The following is a 24,477-nucleotide window of genomic DNA, read 5'->3' on the forward strand; positions in this document are numbered from 1 at the left end:
TATAAATTGGTTTAGGATAGCTTTTACCTCACTTCAATTCTCATTTTCACCACAATCTAATTAGATTTACTACTTTAATATTTGGTATATAAAGTGATTTCCAATGCGACACTGGGTACTCATTCACAATGAATGCTTAAATGTCAGTTATACTAAAAGAGTTTTGAAAAAATGCTCTCATCTCACCAACACAAATGCATTTCGTAACTGTCAATAAATTGACAGCCAAAAAAAGAGAACAGCGAGAAGTGCAAGCGATTTGATTTGTCTACATTTGTTAAGTTTCTACCGCTTCGTTCGTGTCTCGTAGTTTTTGTCAATTGGAAAATTTCTGAAAACCATAAACATACGGGAAACAATTCGGTTTATGAACATTCATTAATTTATTATTTAGTGTGAAAACATAAGTTCGTACAGTATCCTCTTACTGAACCGATTGTATAAAGCGTCGCGAACGTAAGCCAAGCGAAGAAAATTTAACGCGCATCCGTGGAAAAACTAGTGCTTGGGGGATATTTTCTCGATTTTCCACAATTGTGTCATACATATACATACATACCTATATTTTATCCAAGAAAAGTGATTTGTCTGCTGTGAAGTTTAAGCATATTGTATATTTCAAGAGGAATGTTTTAAAAATAAATTAAAAACTATATATAAATATAGAGTGAACGAACTATCATCAGCTCTGTACTTGTTTGTTTATAAGACGTAAGAAAAACGTAAAAAAAATTACACAAGCAAACCTAAACCTAAACCAAAGGGGGTGTATCGTGGGTTATTACTGCAGTTGTAAATAACACGCGAGAGGTGGGGTGAAATCGAAAAGTGAATTCAGGTAAGGGTTGTTGGTCCAGCAAACGGATCGATAAGTTGCAACAAATTATATGTTTGTTTGTGCTTATACTGTCCAATGTCCTTCGCATTTGTATGTATTACCACATTAATATTAAGTTAAAAGTTTGCCATATTAATAAATATACACTATAGACACTCCTGCACACAAACACCGTATGTATTATTTACTTTGAAATTAAGTGCATGAAAATTATTTGATTCAAATGTTCATTAATGTAGATATAAATTTAAATTTTGTATTATGTCCTGGACGAAAAGTTCGATTTATGGAAGGAAATTTGTATGAAATTTGACTTATACATATTGCCAATTCAAGAGTTTGAGTTATGGAGAACTTCGAATTAAGGAAGTTTGAGTTATGGAAGTTCCACTGTATATATTTTGATATTTGAACTCCTCTTCCGCTATCGGTAATAATTTGACTCCGTATGTCTTAAAGAATATAAAATATGTTTTTCATTGAGTTAACTATATACAGTGGAACTTCTCTAACACGAATCACCAAAATCCACAAAAAAAGTTCGAGTTAGAGAGACTTCGATTTATAGAATTTTTCATTAAAACCAAAAAAATTTCAAAAGGTTGTAAAATATAAATTTATACACAGTTAAAAGCATAAAGTTTTATAATCATACGTTAAAGCATGTATTCTGTAATTTTGTTTGTTGTTGGTCTTTGTTATTGTCGCTCTTGACGTCTGTATCCCCTGGCTTTGTTACTTGATTTATGATATCCATAAGTGTAATACCATTTTTTTGTTAGCCTCCATATGAATAAAGGGACTCTTTTAAAATTCTGCTTCGATAGTAAGATTTTAAATTTTGTATTATGGAAAGCAATTTGTATGAAATTTTACTTCCATTGCCAATTCAAGAGTTCGAGTTGTGGAGTACTTCGAGTTATAGAAGTTCGAGTTATGGAAGGAAATTTGTATGAAATTTGATTTCTGAACGCTATTGCGAATGCAAAAGTTCGAGTTAGGGAGATCTTCGAGTTATAGAAATTCGAGTTCCACCTGCCGCAATTATTATGCTCAGAACTGTACATAATATTTTAGAGTGCTATTAAATGTTATAATTAAATGTGACTTTTTTGGTGAATATCTTGGATAAAAATCAGTGCATCTAATATCGTGAGAAATATACCATAATCTATAATCAATTGTTTCTTATCAAAAATGCTAACCGCTAAAAATGTGAAATTCAAACCACATGATTTGATAACACACAACAATGAGTACTAGTAAATGCATATGTATGGTCTTTTAACTATTCAGTACACATCAGTGTGTTCGGTTCAGTGCTTTATTATTTTAATATAATATATTAACAATATATTGAATAAGAATGTACAAGTATTTAAGTACATTTTCAACTTTTATGAAATTGTTTTTTTACTATTTAGATGTTATAGATTCTAATAATATTGTCTCGTAATTATCTCTTTCGTTTATCGGTGGTTTTGTCATTCACCTGTATTTACAACGTATGCATAGGTACATTTAGAATTTTTAATATGAGGTTAGAGCTTATCAGTAAGGACATATGTGATAACGTTTAAATACAATTTAAAGTAATTGCTTTATACATACATATGTATATACATATATGTTAATATCTAAATCTACGTGGTAAAGTGCTATACAATGTCATATATAATTCAATTTATATTTAGAAGCTTTTATTCATACTTCTTCTTCTAAAAGCAAATATAAAAAAATGAAATCAGAAAAAATAGATCCAAAAACAAGTTCCACTATTAATCAGTCAATGTTCGTATGTGGTTTTATTTACCAAATTTCAAATTCCGAAATGATGATTTATATAAAAAATACTTGAATACACAAAGTATACAAATGCATTTGTTCAAACATAAATATCATAAAAGTATACTCGGTCTGACTCTTTTCCATTGTTATCAAATGCATTCAAATGTCCACGCGCTATATTTTATATATGTAGTATAATATAGGGTGATTTTTTAAGAGCTTGATAACTTTTAAAAAAAAAAAAAACGCATAAAATTTGCAAAATCTCATCGGTTCTTTATTTGAAACGTTAGATTGGTTCATGACATTTACTTTTTGAAGATAATTTCATTTAAATGTTGACCGCGGCTGCGTCTTAGGTGGTCCATTCGGAAAGTCCAATTTTGGGCAACTTTTTCGAGCATTTCGGCCGGAATAGCCCGAATTTCTTCGGAAATGTTGTCTTCCAAAGCTGGAATAGTTGCTGGCTTATTTCTGTAGACTTTAGACTTGACGTAGCCCCACAAAAAATAGTCTAAAGGCGTTAAATCGCATGATCTTGGTGGCCAACTTACGGGTCCATTTCTTGAGATGAATTGTTCTCCGAAGTTTTCCCTCAAAATGGCCATAGAATCGCGAGCTGTGTGGCATGTAGCGCCATCTTGTTGAAACCACATGTCAACCAAGTTCAGTTCTTCCATTTTTGGCAACAAAAAGTTTGTTAGCATCGAACGATAGCGATCGCCATTCACCGTAACGTTGCGTCCAACAGCATCTTTGAAAAAATACAGTCCAATGATTCCACCAGCGTACAAACCACACCAAACAGTGCATTTTTCGGGATGCATGGGCAGTTCTTGAACGGCTTCTGGTTGCTCTTCACCCCAAATGCGGCAATTTTGCTTATTTACGTAGCCATTCAACCAGAAATGAGCCTCATCGCTGAACAAAATTTGTCGATAAACACATTTCGAACCGAACACTGATTTTGGTAATAAAATTCAATGATTTGCAAGCGTTGCTCGTTAGTAAGTCTATTCATGATGAAATGTCAAAGCATACTGAGCATCTTTCTCTTTGACACCATGTCTGAAATCCCACGTGATCTGTCAAATACTAATGCATGAAAATCCTAACCTCAAAAAAATCACCCGTTATAACAAGTTTTTATTTATGCATGTATGACTAAATGTTTTTCCTTTGACGTCACCACTACTGATAATAGATTTTGTTTGCTGCAGTTGTTTTTTGATCAACAAATCCATATTGTTTGTATATTTACACACATACATATATTTTTATAAGTATACACTCTGTATGTACTCAAGTGTAAATAGATTTGGTATGCAACTACATATTAAGTATAAACAAGTGTTACCTATGCTATGGAAACCATAATGTACACCAGACAGTAAATTGCAGTAGATAAGTAAACGCCCCCATTTATGAAACAAATAGATATGTATATTGTGTACATAGATGCGTATGTTGTTATACGCTTATGTAGTGTGTTATCACATGCATTCCTTATAAATATGTATTGCAGGTTTTTTTTTTTTAGTTATAACAGGTTACTGGCTAATTTACACTTCAGTTGTCAATAAAAGTCATAGCAGCAAGACGGTGCATTTTCTAAAATAAAGTGAACAATTCCAGCAGACATAATTTATGTTTACTCATTAACTTAAAAAAATAAATAAGTAAGTGTGGTTTTGTGTAATTTTTAGTAAATACCAATGCGAATTTTAATATTATAGTTGTGGTATTATTTATATAATATACACGTTTCATATAAAAGGAAACGTCAAAACTTTTGAGTTGATGTGGTTTTAAAAGTAACTAATAAGGAAACTTAGTGCAACATTAAGCGGAAAAAATAATAATTTTCAAACCGAAAAAAAAGTTATTTTCAGTTTTCAAACCATATTATACAAAATTAATAAACTAAATACGTAGATTATTCGCAGCAGTATGAAAACACTCATATTCTTTTAACCTTTTGTGAGTAATTTGGGAACGCTCCGAAAAATACGAAAAAACCTTATCAGTTAGCTTTTGTGATGTAGTGTACAGGCGCAGTGACAACAATTAACCTGTTAGTAGGTAAACAGAAACCTAAATAAATTTAGTTGATACTTCCTCCGCTATGAAATGAACACACTCAATTGTTTCAGAGTAATCGTGAGCATTTGTTTTATTTTCGGAAATTCAATGATTTCATACAAACATGGACATAAGTATGTGTACAAAGCGAAAATTCGAATAGTAGAAGTGAAATATTTCGTACTAAGATTAGGTTTCGAAAATAAATTCACCGACAGAAAAGGCCGATATTTAGAAAGAGGTGGAGAGTTCATTAAATTAATGTATTCATGTAACAAAAAAAAAATAATATACGTACGGAATATTCATATGCATACATACATATGTGTTTATCAATACTCCACTCTAATCGCCTACTTTACCTGAAAGAGGCTTTTCGTCAGCTAAGACACTTAATGAAAACAACAATTTATGCAAATATTTAAGAATTTTGGAAAGCGTAATTAAAGCGAGGACACTTTAATTGACAAAGGTAGTAAACGAGAGATTATTATTTTGACTTATTTCTCAAAATTTTTTTGTAGGAAGTTTATTTTGTCACTAACGAGCTTTATGTGTGATAAAATCTCCACAAACTACAAATTATAAATCTTTGTTGCGATAAAATTATAACATAGTGCTATTTTTGATGTTAAGACCAATTTGAATATAAGACAACAACAAATCGGAAACTCCAATTATAACAGTTAAAAAGTAAGGACTTTCTGTGCTCTATTTACATGACATTCTAAAGGGCATTTCTCAAGCTACACTAATACACAATTCAGAAGCATGTAGTTATTTATGTAATTGAGCGTAAATTGTCTAAGTCTTAAATAAGAAATGAGTACAAGCTTTAGCAATTAAAAATTCAACACATGATTCCTACCATTCTCACTACGAATTAAAGTGCTGTGATTAGTGTGACCACGAGTGATCTTGAATGATTGTCAAAGTAGAGTTTGTTTAGTACGTGGTTCGCTCTCGCTGTCTTACATTTATATTTGTACATAACTCACCGCATGCCAAAGTAAATATGACCACACAAACATACACTTACATACCTATATACTCTTAAGTAGCTTTTTGATATTTTCTTTCTTGCACGTAAGGTGTTGCCTACTCGCACCAGAGCCCCAAAGAAAAAAAAACGTGGTGAACGTGCTGTCATTATAACGTTTGTAACATAAAAAACGCTCCAAACAACATGTAGGCCTCGTGGTTGAACAAATATATTTAAGCTGACTTAAATATATTATGTGACTTTGATAAATTGATTTACCTGCCGTTAATTCTAATAGTCATTTTCTATAATTTACATACATATGCATGAAATAGGTTGTAAATTGTTGATAAATATCTTGAAAATATCTAACCATTGAATTTCTTTCGTTGCAGATCGGTCTCACGCATAACAAGTCACTTTGGGCCGCGTCATCGAAATCTAAATATAACTCATGTGTGTGATTTAGTTCCAAATATATATACAAACTTATATATTTATATATTTTAACTTGAAGTTTATTGGAATTTATTGGGGTTTACTGCAACAAGCTTATACAAACGTATAGAAATCTACATATATGTTTAGTTGTGTATGCGTAATTAAATCTAAAATATATAGATAAAAATCGCATATATTTTATAAACATTCCTTTTGATAACATACATAAACCACAAACCGCAAGTTTAAAAATATATAATTTTGGAAAATGTTCAGTCCTGATTATGAGAAACGTATACTGAAACATTGCAGTCCGGTCGCTCGAAATCTTTTCAACTCCTTCGAAGCAGCCTCAACATCAACATCGCTCGACAGATTCATACCATGCAGGTAAGTGTTAAATCACAAGTGTTCTAAAGATATTTTGTCGAAGTTTTATGTTTAAGCGGTCAATACTACTAGCAAGTAATGAGATTCCTTAAGTTCGATTTCGAAATCAAAATATTGACACTTTAAAAAGACTGTGATCATCAAATGAAAATTTTAAAGAAATAACAACATATTAGTTATTGGATAATGCTTTGGATTTATTTTATTGTAATTCTTAAAATTCGAAATTGACAGCGTAATTTCGATTCTTTCGTTAATAGTCCAATAAAATGCTTTATAAAATTCCGATTGGATCTTTCGTTAGATCACTGTTATATGCCTTTTAAAATCAAATATTTTTCATATTTTCAAATCATTTTCATATACACATCTATTCTGGCGGTTTAGCGATAATTTAAGTTTTCTGTTTTTTATACATATACTGATAAAGACTGGTTCTTGTGACCCCTGGAAAATCAAAGTTTAATGGACGCTAGATTTACCAAACGCAAATTCAATTTTCCATTTGTGGTAAATACATATCCGTCTATCGTTCTGCTTCGAATTACACACCCATGCGCATGCATAGTGACTTGTAACTCTATGAAGTAGCACAACTGCGTCAAGTTCAACGATCTCGTAAAGTCTCAAAGAGTAAACACAATAAAGTGTTGAGAAATTTAATTTCCCCGTTTACTATTTTCATTTTCTACTTTTCTGTGCTACATACCAGAACAAATTTACATACATACATATCTATTTCTGTGTGTATGTCTGTGTGTTTGTATAAATTTGTGGTTCGTACAAGCGTGCATAAAGTAGATTTTATATAGAATGCCGTGTTATTAACAAGGCTTACCGGTTCGTTGCTCACATCCACATTTTCCACTTTTTCACATCGTCATATCGTGCTGTTGGTCGAGCAATTTTAACTGTTTTCATCATTAACCACCGACTGCTTTGGCTGACATGGGTCTGTAGAAATTTAACTGCTAACTGCTTTTACACGTATACAATTACAACGACTTTATACTTTTCCAACATACGTGTACACGCACATGCAGACACTTGACTGTAATGCACTCTTATAAGCAGGAAATCTACGCTTCAGCGATCTACCCGGAAGTTTTTGAGTTACTCAATATGACTACAACAGCGTATAAAGCGCAAAGCAAAGTGTTTCTGTAAAAAAAATATGCAATTAAACAGATTTTGTTTTAACGTTTATTAGACAATACCGCTTTCGGCTTTTATTTTTCGGCTGACATCTTTAGCAGTCATCAGGTTTACGGGAGCTATAACTAGTATTGATAACCTCAGAGTTTAGAACATAAAAATGATTAGTTTTTTGAAAATAGACCTTTAACGGTTGAATTGTTCTATTCACACCTTAAACCTTTTTCTACTGTACTATCAGTGATGGGTTTGGTAAATTTTTTAAGATAACACATTTTTAATTAAGCGAAAGAAAAATAGATGAATAGTACCAACTAACAAAGCTTATGTTTAAATATATATCTTTGATATACGGAATGGTTTAAATAAAATATTTTATTGTATGTATTTAAAAAAAAAAATAATAATATATTAAAATATATTTTTTTTTAATCTCTTGATTTTAATCGTAATATTTCCGATTTCGATATCCCGTGAAATAAATTCATATTATTATCTGGATCGTTTCCATTTTCAAAACATTTACATATATGTATATCTTGATTATTTTATAGCATTACAAACATCATAGTATACACATTTTCATTCTAACCAATAAACAGTTATACCTTTATGCAATATTTTTAATTTAAAATATTATCTACCATAATAAAACCAATTATTCTATTTAAAGCACATGTGTAATCGAAATTTATGTATGTATGCACAGCAATTTGATATGCATGCTAGTCGAGCAATTCTATTTCATTTGAAACAAATGTGACAAAGATTTTAATTAAAATCAAATGCACATTACCTTGGCTATTGCAAGGTAACTTTGAGTCAAACACTGCACAAATCCATTAGCCTTTTAATATTTTCAATATTTCATGCACACAACACAGGCACACATTTATTGCCAACTCAAATGTTTAAAATTTGCGCTACAACATGCAAAACGTGCAATGCGAAACGTGAATAATGCCAAGTGAGACAAGAGAAAAACAAAACAAAAAACTGCAATGCCACTGAGTCTAATTTAAGCATTTAACTGCTGACTCAAGCTAACTAATAAGAATTATAACGAAATAAAATATATTTAATGCACTCAATTCAACTGATTTTTAAAGGTTTAATGTGTGGAAAATATCGCTTTAGTAGCTTTTCTTTTGCCACAGCAATCCAAAATGTTTTTCCATTTGCAATGTTAATACGGCTGAATCGCGTTTTACGCCGAATCAACACAGCACGGACTGCACACATGCAAACCTGCATGCTTAAATATATTAAATTTGTATTTTTTTTATTTTGTGCTGCTTCCCATTCACCTTTCGGTAAATATTTTAAATTAAATCGTCAGCTAATTGAGAATTCAAGCCGTGTGGCCACAAGCTTATTTGATACATTGTACTTCCACCTTCAATAAATAATCCAAAACCAAAAAATGTTTGGAAGAAAGTACGCATGGCAGGCGCTGCACGCGGTGGAGAGGTATTGGCGTGCACCTAGTCACACCTGTGGGTAGCATAGGGTCAAATTATTGACGTGCGTAAGAATTGTATGAAAGAATAGTGGAAAAAACTTGCTACAAAGGAATATAAATTGAATAAAATATGAATAAAAATTGTGTGCAGCGGAAGTAGATTTACCGTTTCTCAATTCGTGGATTTGCATTACAAATGAATCATTTATTGATAATTATTTAAAACGTTAATATTATTGCTAATATTTAGTAGCTTCAACTGTATTAATTTAATTTTTATATTTACGATTTTTAAAGATTTCCATCATCTTTCCTTTCACAGAGCCAACAACAATTGGCAAACAAATTTCGCATCCATAAATAAATCGAATGAGAATTCACCGCAGACGAGTAAAAAGCAACGTGACTGCGGTGAATCTGCTCGTGATAGCTTAGCATATTCCTGTCTATTAAAGAACGAACTGCTCGGCACCGCCATCGAGGACGTTAAGGCGGTTAGTGATGAGCGTAATGAGAACACCTACACGCCAGCAGCGAAACGAAGTCTATTCAAGTACCAATCACCGACCAAACAGGTGAGTTCAATGTCGCCACAAAGCGTCTGAGCTGAACGGCACGATAGCGCATTAATTTCACAATTCATATAAATATATTAAACATAACTTAAATACTTATTTTTTTATTTGTAATATATGAATGCGCATATAATTCAAATGCATGCCATGAAGGCAAGTTATTTACGAGTAACTGCATATCGTATTTATTATGGTAAATATTCATATATACACAAAAATATGAGCTTAATGTTTGTTTAATATTGCATTATGCAGTCAACGCCAAGCTAAAATAATATAAGATAAATAAACTCTATATGTATATACTCGATTCACACGAAGCCTCTTAAAGTACCACACATCATAAAACGTCTCTTAAAGCGAGTGATTATTTTGCATTTCTGTTGAACTGTTGAAATAAATTTCTTCAAATTAGAAAACATTTACTAATACATATCAGTGGGTTCTTTAATCTTTCAACTTAAAGTTCTTTGAAGCACGCGTTGAAGCCAAAGTATACTTCAGATGTAGTGAGGACCACATATAATTTTATAGTTCGAACGGTGTTAAGCAGAAAAGTCAAATTGATTTGTTTGGAAAGTTTTGTAGTTGCTTTTTGTACCGTCTTTTGTGCCATGCATACACTTACTTCATAAGAGACTACTTTCATAAGATACTACCACTAATACAGTCATTTTGAAAATCTTAGCCGGTTTCCAACACAAAAAAATTATCGTTTCTTTGAATTGTCACCGGATATCATCCGGTCATCATTTTCTTTTACTACGGTAATTACTTATATTGTGTCATAAGAGGTCAGAGGTCTTCTGTACTCAAAGTAGGCATTCCCATATATGATTCAGAAGAAGTTGCGATGTGGTATTTACAGATGTCTCGAAAAAGTGCGCGTTCTTTTACAAATATTGTTTTTTCTCAGGTCGGCTCTTTATGATAATTAAATTTTTGTTATTATAATTTGGATTTCTGAGTAAACATCGGAGCTCCGCACTCTTTTTGGACTCTTAATATTGAGTTTGTGAGTGAGTGATCAATGTCGGAAAATGTAATGCAAAAACGAATTTAACTAAAAGGAATTTAAAGTAGTCTGCAAATCCAATTACGTTAATAAAAAATTGAATTGAACTCATACAGTTTTGCAAATGCAATCAGCAAGACGCAGCTTTTAAAATATCGTATGTGCAGATGCTTCTGCACTTATGTATATACTGTATACATATAACTATGTATTTAATGATATCAATAGCTATATATTTATATGCAGTCATATGTATTTGTATTATGTAGATAAAGTCGTATTTTTATTATCGAGTGGCAGCAAAAAACACTGAATTTCGATGAAAGATTTTTCTGAAATTATTTAATTAAAATAATTAAGTAAGCAAGTATCGTATGTGCATTACTTACGTTTCATTTTCTGTTAAAGTTTAAAATTGTTAACATTGTTTATTACGGAGCTGCAATATTTCATATAAACTCACTGAACTCGACAAAATATTGTGGTTTTGCTTTGGTCAAACAATTTGTTTATTTAGTGTGTATTATTTTACGTTTCGCCTATTAGAGAACAATTCTTATACTCATATATGTACAAGTGTGTGTATTCAACTTGTTAAACTGATCTTCAATTTTCTTTTTTAACGAAATACTGTTCTAGGTTTTCCAAAATTAGCTATCAACAAAGAAAATCGGAAAACGCCAAATATTTCTTGCATATATTTTCCATTTCAGTGAACTGAGATTTAGGTCACATTCTACAGCATATGTTGACCTAGTTTCAATAATTCTACGAAAAAAAAATGTATTTTATTGCTTCAATTGTTCAATTACTGTTCAGAGTGTTTATGACAAAGTATAATTATAGAAGTACTCTTTTTAAAATTCATTTAAATTATATTTAACTACCATACCTTATCACTATACAGAGAGTAATTTCACGGAACAAACATTTTTTCTTTACATTAACTTGAACTAAATTTAGTACTAAATACCGCTCTTGACTCATTTTTATTTTTGTTGACATTGATCTGAATTGTATTAGTAGTTCGACAGAACTACATTTCAGCGTTCAGATTAATTGAACTGAAAGTATGCCGATGCTTTAAATTTGTTTTAGATTATTTACTAAAGCTGTCAATGGGAATATATTTGGATGTTGTGTAGAGTTGAAATTGGCTAAAATTCTAGGAAATATTTTCTAATAAAAAACTCCAATTTGTAATTTTTTGATATTTTTTTTGTGTGATATTTTCGTGTTGAAAAAAGCTACTTTTCAAACATTGTTGTGTAACTGCTGCTGCTGTGTAAATATTTTCCTCTAGCATTTTTTGTGGGAAATCTCAACTGTTTGCTTGAATGGCTGTCAGTTAATTTTACTGAAGTAGTTGCCACTCTTTGTTGGCTTAACTGTGAACCACTCCATCTACACCGTGCATAGTTATGTAAATATACATAGATTTACCATTTAGCCAAATCAGCATCAGCACTTCAATTCCATCAACGCTGTTTGCATCTTTTGTTTGCATTTCTAAATTTGGCATTTTCTGTGATTTTTTTATTAAATAGTTTCGAGGTTCATTTATTTGTTCAATATTTACATTAAGTAAGTGCTCGCCATCGTTGACACGTTGACAGTAGAGCGTTGAGTTGACGCTGACGATGATGACGTGAAGGAGGATAGTGGTGTTGCCTTAGACGACGGTACAACTCCGCCGCTGACACTAAATGCCGATTTGTTTTGAGTGCTTCGAGTATCTATAATTTGCTCACGTCTCATCATATTTTGTTTTATTTCTTTTATGTGTCATATAGCATGTGCCAAAGTCATAATATTACACGCCCTCATCATCCAATTTGTTTTTGTTCTGCTTTCATGTATGTTGCGACGACGCGCGATAAGATGTTTCGTATATCTTTTTTTTGTGTTTAATTACAACCAAGATTGCTCAACGATCTGTTTGTTATACATTCTACATTTACTTTTTGTGTGTGATATGCTCATGCGTTTTCGTTTGAGATTTTTTGTTTTTTGTTACTCATTTATTGCTATTGCTGTGCGATAAACTTTGCTTGTTGATCTTTTACAATCACGTTTGTCTTTTAAATTTCTTCACTCAATTATACTAAGTGAAATTTGTCACAGTCATAATTCAATTTGCTTCTTGTTGCGGCTTGTTGAGTCGGTTAAAAAACTGTGTGTGGGGTTGCTCTTTAAATTCATGTCGTTTTGTGGAAATTTGTTCGAGATTGTTTCAAATATTTTTTTTTATTAATGTTATTTATACCGTTTAAATTCCAATAATACCAATGATATCTATATAAGGTTCACAAGTTTCAAAAGCTGTAAAATATAATTCCGCCCAGATTGAGCTTTTTCTCGATACAGTCGAATGTGTAATCGTAATCTCGAAACTTGTCATTGATTGTCTTTGTAACCGAATTGATCGTCTGTGTCCACCGATACATATTCCGTATTTTCACGTTTCTCTGATCTTACCTTGTTTTCGAGCAGATAATTCGAATTTACCTGGCCATTTCGTATAATAATAAAGTTTAATAAACTAGGTGTGATCAGAAATTTTAATGTCTTGTTTCCATGCCGTCCCGGTTACATACATATATTGCTATTGCTATGGCTCGTTATCTTACTTGCTTATCGAGATTAGGTGACGGTTTAACAAATTTATAAACCCTTTACAACTGTATTGAATTTTTATCTGTTCTTGTGGTTTAGGAATAATAAACACTTGTGCGCACCGAGCTCTAATTTTATTTATACACATGTTTGTTCGAATCTTGCAACACCGTGTTCGTTCGGAATTTTCACTTTAGATATGTATCTTTTTTGTAACAAGTGTCGAAAATTCCCCACAATAATAATACTGGCGCCATTACTTACATATATGAAGTTACAAACATAACATATATCTTACATTAAATCACACACCCACCTGTTTTTAGGCCTCTGGGTACATACATATGTATGTATGTCCAATAAATAATCAACTTAGTATTTTTACCATACATCAAAATACCAGTAGCAAAGCACTAATTGCGACAAAGCCAACAACAAATGCCACAGAAGAGGCACATGCCCGTCCAATAGATGATAGACAAGCCTACCAAAATGCGTACACTTCTGCATGTGTTTATGTAGTTTTTATGTAAATCCATTTCAAAAATTGACAGACAGGCGTGTACACGAAACATGAGTAGGCAGTCGTCATAATTTAATTAAAATTTATGTCATTAAAAGTCGTAAAATTTAACTTTGCTCACGCTCACCCACTGCATACATAGTATGGAAAACAACCCATAGAGAAACAAACTAAATTAAAACAGCGTAAACTCGCTTTTTTAAGTTCGTTAAATTTGTTGAGTCCAATGTGGTTTTGTACTGGAAATCGGTTACAAGCGTGTTTACAAGTTCACTAAATATTCTTTTAATTGAAGATTGACACACATGCACATACAATACATACATATGTATATATTTTTTACTAATTTTCCCACCCTATTTCAGTGGTATGGAACCCTTGCTACCATGCCAATTAATATGTATTATAGTTCCGTTATAGTTTTATGTATAATATTCACTCGATTATAAGCTCAAATGACAGCTTGAACCTCAACTGTTAAATTTTTTCTGTAACAGAAGTTTTAGGTTTGGCTAAAAAATCTCTTGTGGAATTTCGAAATCGCAAATATTATAACGAATTTGCGTTATACTGAAAATGAGCGCATTTTATAAACGTCGAAAGATTATAAGATGGTATCTATGGTCACTATGAAATCTCTATATCTCTATATATCTCAAAAAATAACGGGAATTTCGTTTTTTTAATATTTGACAATTCTTCTACATTAATGTTATCGCCTTAGTAATATAGTATTCATTCCATATGATACACTTATGGCAGCGCTTCTTTCAATTGCCGAAACACTTCTCAAACTAAATTTTTGGACTTCGTACAATTGGAAATTAAAAAAACTGCTCGTATTTTATAACGCCGGCTATTTGGGTGTCTTTCGTAAATAACATTGCATTTTTTCAGTTATATCAAAGAAAATGAAATGAAATGAAAATGTTGTAACACCGTTAATATTCTATAATATATTAAAAAAAATTACAAAATTTAATTTAAAATTTTTTTACTCACTATCTGAGCCCTTTGTGTTATTTAAAACCAAAAAATTAAGAAAAACTTCACTTTTATTTTATGTTAATAAGAAATCTACATCATTAACAGCTACCATAAATTTAGTGTTTTTTCTACACACCTGCTAGTCGCTTGAAATAGATTTAGCTAGCAATTTATGCATAAAATTATTTTACCATTTTACCTGCCCGAAGCTGCTAAAGGTTTATTCAACAAATTGTATACCCTTTACAACAATTGTAAGTTCTTCTAATTTGTTTTTCAACTTTTCTTGTACACTAAATTCGTATATTGTTTTAATTTCGTAATTAATCTGCTTGAATTATAACTATATATATGTATATATAAAGCTTTTTTATTTCATTTTTTTATAATAATCATGTAAGGTATTTTTTTTTATTTATTTACTTAATCTCCATTTGCCGGCATTCAAACTGGTTTTGAATTTATTATAAAATTTTCGTGTTTTATTTTTGTGTTCACTTTTAATCCATTGTAGTATAAAAAATCCAAAATATTTCAGTAAGCGCCGCCCTCTTGTTGCTGTCGGCAAATAAATTCAAGTTAACACACACTCCAATACAGACAAACTCAAGTTGGTCGAAAACGCGAATCACAATGCTTCCCGCCAAATTCGTTTTATTTTTCAATTTTTTTCCTTTCACTTACATATGTATATAAAGCCAGCAACTTGGGCATGCCAAATCGAAAGAGGCCTAAACGAAACGTGCGCGCGCAAAAAACATGAAAGCCATCATTTTATTCACTTCACTACTTTAGCTCCGGTTTCGGAATACAATAAAATGTATATAAGTCAAAATAAATGTGTCCACTTGTTCAACTTTTTTCTCCAAAAAAAATAAAAATAAAAATGAAAAACAACCATTTGAATAGTCAACATATTGATAGATGAGTACAAGCTTCGCTGCCGTTCGGTGATGTTATTGTTATTGTATATTTTTTTTGTTTAAATCAAATGAAGTATAAGCTTTGTATTTTTTTCGCTTCTTTTTTTGGACATATTGTATCTTCAATTGGTTTTTATTTTTTACATTGTTAGTTCCCACCGATTTGTGGGAAAATCAATGTTAACCTTGATTACTTGGAGTTCAACAATTTGCCACCTCGGCAAAACGAACAGGCAATTTTAAAAGAATTCGTTTTATAAGCTGATTTTCTCTGTTGTTTCCTTATTTTCATTTTCATAATAGTTGCGAAAAGCATAATTCCAAAGTACTTGGCAAACTATGCTTAGAGGTTAACACTTCGCCAATTCTTAAAGTGGCATCTCAAGTGAAAATAAGGTGGATTTGTAAATGTACTAATGTAATGCGTGTGTTTCCTATAATTTGTGCTTGAGTACTAGAATTGACGTTCGACTCAAAACTGCTCATAGATTTTATACGAGATTTTGTCATGCCAGTAGCCATTCTATTTCCTGTTCCCAATGCAGTGTAGTCAACCATACCGGTTCTTCAACATCTGTGTATGTCTACAATGAGCTTAGAACAATGAAAAACCGCTGATTCGACTATTTTTGACAGAAGAAAACAATGAATTTTATGGGCCATTCGCTTTACAGTTCGAACTTGACTCCGAATGACCTTTTCGTCGTCGGATTATGCGATAAGTGCATTCAAAATGCGTATTTTTCTATTGTGTTGGACAAAATGGAAGCAAAAAATATTGCAATAAATGCAACATGAATAATATTTTGGTAAAAAATATATGAGTAATATTTAATCTTTATTTTTTCAAGATTAAACCAGAAGCATTAATAGCAACTCACTTGAACAACTTCTTGAGATTTCACATTTGATTATTTTTTAAAATATTTTTATTAAACATGGATTAAATACGTATACATATACACTTCCCTTTATGATTGTTACTTCAATCATTCGACCCGAACAGCAAATTGACATTAATATGCTCTAATTAGCAAGAACTAATATCCGAAGTCATTGCTGTAATTGAATTAACGCATCAATAAAATTGATGTGCAAAGTGTGGTCAATAAGTATGTGAATTAATTTAAGAAATTGTTTGTCGGCGGAAAAACTTTAATTGAATAATCATTTGTGCAGACCAAAAGCCAAGCAGGCAAAGCCAAGGCTTGAAATGAAGGCGTGGATGCGCTAAGTTGCCAACGACATACATTCCTACAAGTGCTGTACTATAAATCTATACTCGATATATTCATATTTGAGCAACGATTTCGGCTTGACCACAACCACCGCAGCTGTGCTTTGGCACGAGTGTTTTTTCGTCGGTACATTTCTTTTGTTTAATAAATATGATGGACGTATGGTACGATACGATAAGCCTAATTATGCTTTCAATATGAATAATTTATTGTTATTTTAATGTCAGAGGCGTGGCTGCAACTGTAATTGTAAACACGTTGGTTCGTAGCAAATAAATAAATAGTTACTCGTATTGTCTTATTGTCTTTTATGAATAAGCCTATAGACGTGCCAATACTGCAAGTTGATGAATTCCATTGTCTGTGTGGGTATGAATGATGAATATGAATTAATAATTTATATTTGTATGTATTTGGAATCTATTTATTTAAAGTTATGTTATGTTGAAAAAATGCCTTTCAAAGTGCGATTATGATTTATTCAAAAGCTCATTGAAAGTGGCAATCATAGAAACACATTGCTCAAGTGTACAAATAATGCCAACTTTCTGACTACAATTGCAAACCGAATTCCGTACATAATCTCACCGTGCTCATTAGTCACTTTTCCGCATACAGTTTGAGATTTGTATTTTCTGGCCTTTTGCTTTGGCAGTTGGTAGTCATGTTTTGACAATTAAGAGGTTAATGTTCTTTTTAAGCGTGCATATTACTTTGTTTGGTCACTTAGTCGAGAATTATACAACAATGCTGGAAAAAAGACACAACAATACACCGGTCAGACGCCTTTCAGCCACTTCAGCATTCACGTTTGTTGAACATACGACATGTTGTATGTATGTGTGTCTATACAAACATAATCGTTCGCATAAAGGTTAGGCACAGATGTACAAATGGAGCTATTGCATTTTCATACATGTTTGTATGTGTTTATATGTTGCTGTGTTTGTATGTTAATGTTTTAATACCAGATAATACAAAGGTTCTTATCATGCAATTGAAATCTGTCAAAGTTGACAACAAAATCCGTTATCATATAATATACATACGTGTATTTATAAGGTAGAAGAATACATATTGAAATGAATCTTTTCATAATATATCATTTGTGTATTTTCGAATACATTACAAAAGTCAACTGTAAGACTTCATGATCTACCATATATACTCAATGAGATTGAAATGTGTCTTTCAATATTATTCAAACTCATCTTGACCTTTGCCAGTAACTAAGAACTTCGTTTTGTTAGAAAAAATATATATTTTCTTTTCTCTTTGAACACCCATAGTTTTTTATAAATATTTTGGTCGGAATTTGCCATTTTTCTCTCTTAAGTTAGTGTGTTTCGACTGGCTCATAACGTTTTACAAAGTTTTTGCAAAAATTTGCTCGCTTTCTTAAAATATCAACGCAATTAAAAGCGTAGTCTATGAAGTAGACTTCATCAGTAGTATTCTCCTTATATGTTTTTGATTCTAAATAATATGGCTCAAAATTATTAGTTCAATACGTTTGCCACTCCTGCGATTTAAGGCTAAAATAGTTTTAGTTTGTTTTTGTATTATAAATATATATTTTCCGATACATGCTTAAACATGCCCTGCCCTTATGTAGACTGATTTCTAAAGCGTTTAAATCGTGACACAATGCAGTTTGTTTGCAAATATGTATGTACATAAGTTACACCCAAATATTATTGCTTATCTCCATATACATACATGTTAAATATTTGCTAACATATAATACATATATATTTTTTGTCATAAACTAAAGCTTGGCGTCTCAGCTGATTACCTCATGCAAACTCCACAAAAAACCGAGAAATGATTAGAAACCTCCACACCCAAATTCCTTTCGGTTTTATCATACCAAAAGTTCATTTCGTATTAAAATATTTTTTAAGGTTGACTCACATTCAGCCACATCCAACCGCAGTGTTTTTACAGCATAAATTCTAAAAAATATTAATATTTTGCAACAAGTGCGGAAAATAAATAACTTTTATGAAGAAAGCACAAAAAGAATGCAGTTCATTTGTTATCTGGAAATGTTGTTTTTGTTTACTTGCGGTACATAGAAACTCCACCCTTTTCAGTTTTTATCGGTTTTGAGGTTGGTATATGTTTATATGCTGTATTTATATTGTTACCCAACATATAAGAATATCGCATTTGCTCACTTCAGCTTTAATGTCGACAAACCGTTTCATTGTCATTAATGCGATACGTTATCATATCTATAACACCTCTTCGGTGATATCTTTTATATTCCCACCAATATTTTCCCAGAACAAGTGAATGACTGTTGCTGGAGAACGTAATGGAACTCCCTTAAGCACATGAATTACCTATTTTATATCAATAAAAGAATACTAAATTCAAATTGAATATTAAATGGAATACAATAAATGTTCACTTGTTGTCAACTATCAATTTTAATTTAACCCTCATTTTTTTTATTGATAACTGTCAAACTAAAACAATAATTGCTAACTGACACGAAAAGTAGACCTCCTAGAGTGTAAAAAGTCTTAAATAACAATGAGAAACATTTTAGAAAAATAATTTTAACAATTTTTTTTATGAACATGTGTGAGCACAACAAATAGCAAAGCAAAATAAAATAATGCATTTTTTACTAAATAAGTGAAGTTTATTTTTGTTCAAAGTCCAAACAAATCCAAGCAAAACTTCTCATGCATTAAACCAGTCGTCGTTGCAATCTATTCTGTATAGCATTTGGCTATGCATATATTTAGCGTATATGTACATATGTATGTATGCACAATCGCAGTTGCTCTGTGTTTTATTACTTTTTCTACAGTTTCTTTACTGCTTGAAATGCATCAAATTGAATTGATTTGAATTTTTACACATTGACACAGTTTCCGTTCCCATTTACATACATACATACCTAGATATGCTGCTACACGCTTACATTGCATATAAAATGCTATTAGATAGGTGTCTCACATACATACGTACGATTTTATATTTACATAGACAGCATATTGTTGATCGCGTGTCACCTTTCCGCTGTTCCCCCATTTGTCCATTATGTTAAAAAAGCATTAGTTGATTTCCATAAAAATGCGTAGACTCAATTGAACTTTACGCACAAAAATATAAAAACAAAGCGCATACATATGAACATACATGCCTTTTCCATTGATCTTTTCGTCATGCTAAATTTCGCAGCAAATCGATTTTATCTTAACCCTTAACTTACTAGTTAGAAATGTTATCAGAAAGAACTTAGAATGTAATGAATTTATATACATATATTATTATTTAAGATTTCACCAATTCAGCCCCCTTTTAAAATAGCCAAATTATGCAGTTTCTATACGAGTTGCAGGAGAACACGCCAATTTGTTTATTTTTTCACAATTGTTAATAGCTCCACAGAAGCTTTCAATATGTTCATAGAATATTTTCCTCGGCAAAAACAATACGGAAGCTCTCTCAAGCTAATACAATCTTTTCGCATAACACTGCTAATTGCTTGTGTTTGTTAATATGCGCAGATTCTGTTTCACCCCGATTGTTTGACTTCGAAAAACTAACTGTAACGTTTTATTTATTTGTACTTTTAATTAGTTAATTACTAATTTTTGTTCGCTGCTTTCATCCACAAACACTTAATGTTATTTGTATTTGTCTTTCTTTGTAGGATTTCAATGAGCAATGCCCATATTCGCTCTCACCAGTCAGCACGAAGAGTCAAAAGCTGTTGCGTTCACCACGAAAAGCAACCAGAAAAATATCGCGTATACCCTTCAAGGTAAGTGTTCGAGTATAAAAAATATTTGTACGAAATGCGAATGCTAAATATGAATTTTAAATATTTTTCAGGTGTTGGATGCGCCAGAGCTGCAAGATGATTTTTATTTGAATTTGGTCGATTGGTCGTCACAAAATGTGCTCGCAGTCGGTCTGGGCAGTTGTGTTTACCTGTGGAGCGCATGTACTAGTCAAGTACGTATGATATGATAATTTCAATGAATAATAACAAAAACAAGTTTGAGCTGCTGCTTGCCTGCGGCTATTATAAAAACTTTGTCATTGTTAGATACTATTTATTTTCAATCAGTCAAATTGATGTGCACATTTGAACTTTCAATTTGCAGGTAACACGCCTATGCGACCTTAACACCGATTCGAATACCGTGACATCGGTGTCGTGGAATGAGCGTGGCAATTTGGTGGCGGTGGGTACACATCACGGTTTCGTTACCGTTTGGGATGTGGCTGCAAGTAAACAGGTGTGTATACATACATACAATCAATCTTCAAATATTTCAAATATATACGAGATTAAGAGCAATTTACTGAATCAACAACATCTCTTTCTTCTAGATCAATAAATTGACGGGTCATTCCGCACGAGTGGGTGCCTTAGCGTGGAATGGTGAAATTTTGTCAAGTGGCTCGCGTGATCGTTTAATAATACAGCGGGACACACGCACACCAGCGCAACAATCGGAACGTCGTTTGGCTGGCCATCGACAAGAGGTTTGCGGTCTCAAATGGTCACCGGACAATCAGTATCTAGCAAGTGGCGGCAATGACAACCGTCTATATGTGTGGAATCAACATTCGCTGAATCCCGTGCAATCGTATACGGAGCATACGGCAGCGGTGAAAGCTATTGCCTGGTCACCACATCATCATGGTTTATTGGCTAGTGGTGGCGGCACTGCCGATCGTTGCATCCGCTTTTGGAACACCCTAACAGGTCAGCCGATGCAGTGCGTCGACACTGGTTCGCAAGTGTGCAATTTGGCATGGTCCAAACACTCATCTGAGCTGGTATCAACACACGGCTACTCACAAAATCAAATATTGGTTTGGAAATATCCATCACTGACACAAGTGGCCAAGCTGACAGGACACTCATATCGCGTGCTGTATTTGGCATTAAGCCCGGATGGTGAGGCAATCGTGACAGGAGCTGGCGATGAGACGCTACGGTTTTGGAATGTCTTCAGCAAAGCGCGCAGTCAAAAGGAGAATAAATCTGTACTGAACTTATTCGCCAATATAAGATAAATTTCTGCTGGCGAGTGGGAAATTAAATTGGAGTTGAAAATTTTGCTTGTTTATTGAGCACATTTATAGCTAGCTAATACTAAAATCCAATTAACGCTAAAAATTACAATTAAAAAATAGCATTTGCGCAGTTAAAATTAAAAATACACAAAATTAACGTAAAAATTATAAATTATATTTTTGAGAACAACTGAGCGCATTTTAAATAATTAAAGGCAATTTTTCTCTAATGAAGCAAGTTTTCCTTTCGACTCCCTATATAAAATATTTATATAAATTTTAAAGTATATTTTATAAATGAAAATATTTTCTCATAAATATTTATAAAATATACTTTTTTGTTAAATATATTTATGTGCAGTTTACATGTTTGAAAGCGATATAAAAATCATTTATATGTTAAAAGTACTTAAAAAGTATCAGAACTTGCTTCATTAGAAGAAATAAGCGCATAATTAATGATTCAAGCTCTAAATAAAAGTGCACTGTGCAAGAGTCAGTTTGTACGTCATAAAGAATCTGTTGTTGCTTGAATGAATGCGTTTATTGTTTATTGCTTTTTTTTAACGATTTTCACATCATTCAATACTGACTAAACAGATTATCAGTTCCTAACCTTAAAAAAATATGGCCAATGACAATGCACAGTTCACATTTTATTGGAAGCTTAACTTGATTACTAATTGTAATTATAAAATGTTTGAAACGTAAAAATTTATTTGAATATCATTAACTGTAATTTGACTTAGCATTAAAAACAAAAACACATTGGAATAACGTGCAATGTTAAAATATATTATCTCCGTTTTTGAAGATAATTATAAACTCGTAGAAACTTTTCTTTAAACACAATATATATTTTTTTTTGTATGAGGCTTGTGGTACATCAGACTAAACAACGCCATTTTCAAAAAGGAATTGTATTATATGCAAAATTAAATATTGCAAAAGTTAAATTTGCAATTCAGTTTAGATTTATATTACTTAAAATTGCATTTATTGGCTTATATAACAAATAAACGCAGTTTGTATAATATCTAATCGAAATTGTCGCAGAGAAAATGTCCTTTGAGTGAAATGCAACATTTATGCTAGCTTTTTGCCAATTACTATAAATAAGTAATTATTAGTTATTAATTATAATTAAAAGTTTAAAAACCTTTAAGACAAATTGAGTTGTTGTAAACACTTTTACCAAATGAATTACTGCGTAAAAGTGCGTTTTTCATTTGCTGGACGAGTTTGTTAGACACTCTAGTGAGAACTTGCGTGTAGCCATGCAAATGCACTGATAACATAGAAATACAATTATGATAATTATGAGTATATATTTAGACAACCTATTTATAAAATTACATTGAGAAATGCGTGCGATTGTAAATAAAAAAATGATATTTCAATTTTCTTTAAAAACAAAAACAATTTAGTCCAAAAATTCAATGATATTGTAAAGTTGAAATATTGCATATAACTATTATAAGAAAGCTAATAGCAAAGTGAATGAAACAGAAAGAGACAGCGATTTAGGAAACTGGCGTATTTTAAAAGAGTCGCTTCTCAAATGACTTCCTAAGCCCAAAATAACTATGAAATTTGCAACACTTCTTCTGTATAGTGCATATTAGTAGTCCATTTCAAGGAAAATATATATGTGACTAATATAATTGATTGATTTTGTTGATTTTTATTTTTATGGCATTTTTTAATTGATTTAAATTTCCTAAAGAACTATTGCAACATTTCATGTTCACACTATATTTCGCTATATTTTGTTATTACATTTTTTTTATTATTTTTGAATCAATTTAGAGTTGCTGTCTTGTAGAAGACAACACATTTTAATTATATTTAGCTAATTCTTCAATTCATAATTCTACACTCATAATCTCGTAAATATGTTAAACTCTAGCCACGACACTTCACCACACATTTTCGTAAATAATACTATTAATAGTTTATTTTCTGTCAATATGTATAAAGGTATTTATATATTTTGTACATATACAGGTCATACCTGGATTATAGTCACTGTATACAACAATAATGAGTTTGTATCTACATTAATTAATTAATTGAGCTGGATTTACAATTGTATTGTAATAATGATAATATTTAATTGAATGAAAAATAAAATCAAAACAAAATAAATAACGGCATTTTCTATTTAATAAAAAAGTATTCAAGTGAATAAGTTTTAAATGTTTCGGTATCTGATTTTCCTTTTCCAAACTTTTATGTCACTTAAATCACTGACAGCTCTTAATTTAGTTATGGTGTATTTTTTAAAATTAAGTTTTTCTCTAAAATACCCTTTTTTAAACGAAAATGAACCAAAAAAAACAATCAATACAGGAAATCAAATCCTAATAACTGTTGAAATATTCCATAAAGTATTTATTGGCGTCAAATT

The 24,477-nt window shown here is 31.5% G+C and overlaps 1 protein-coding gene across 3 annotated transcripts; it reads left to right on the forward strand.

The window, feature by feature from the left end:
- Positions 1-217: 217 nt before the first annotated feature.
- Positions 218-22,864, forward strand: Fzr1_0 (fizzy-related protein homolog). 3 transcript variants are annotated; one of them, XM_011183396.3, is made up of 7 exons: positions 218-838; positions 6,086-6,521; positions 9,461-9,713; positions 20,689-20,799; positions 20,871-20,993; positions 21,146-21,280; positions 21,375-22,864. In XM_011183396.3, the coding sequence occupies exons 2-7, from the start codon at positions 6,400-6,402 to the stop codon at positions 22,065-22,067; spliced, it is 1,437 nt and encodes a 478-aa protein (XP_011181698.1). In that variant the 5' UTR covers positions 218-838; positions 6,086-6,399; the 3' UTR covers positions 22,068-22,864. The 3 variants fall into 3 exon arrangements, with proteins under 3 accessions (XP_011181698.1, XP_011181701.1, XP_011181700.1); XM_011183399.3 differs by lacking the exon at positions 218-838 and adding an exon at positions 4,169-4,305; XM_011183398.3 differs by lacking the exon at positions 218-838 and adding an exon at positions 5,846-6,025.
- The last annotated feature ends 1,613 nt before the right edge of the window (positions 22,865-24,477 follow it).

Source organism: Zeugodacus cucurbitae, chromosome 5 (genome assembly GCF_028554725.1).
Source record: "Zeugodacus cucurbitae isolate PBARC_wt_2022May chromosome 5, idZeuCucr1.2, whole genome shotgun sequence".
Lineage (NCBI taxonomy): Eukaryota > Metazoa > Arthropoda > Insecta > Diptera > Tephritidae > Zeugodacus > Zeugodacus cucurbitae.

Excerpts from the sequence above, each read along its gene's own strand:
- Fzr1_0 (XM_011183396.3), top strand. The coding sequence starts at position 6,400 with ATGTTCAGTCCTGATTATGAGAAACGTATACTGAAACATTGCAGTCCG. Across the intron at positions 20,994-21,145 it reads GGAGCGCATGTACTAGTCAA|GTAACACGCCTATGCGACCT; the intron begins GTACGTATGATA and ends TTCAATTTGCAG. Across the intron at positions 21,281-21,374 it reads ATGTGGCTGCAAGTAAACAG|ATCAATAAATTGACGGGTCA; the intron begins GTGTGTATACAT and ends TCTTTCTTCTAG.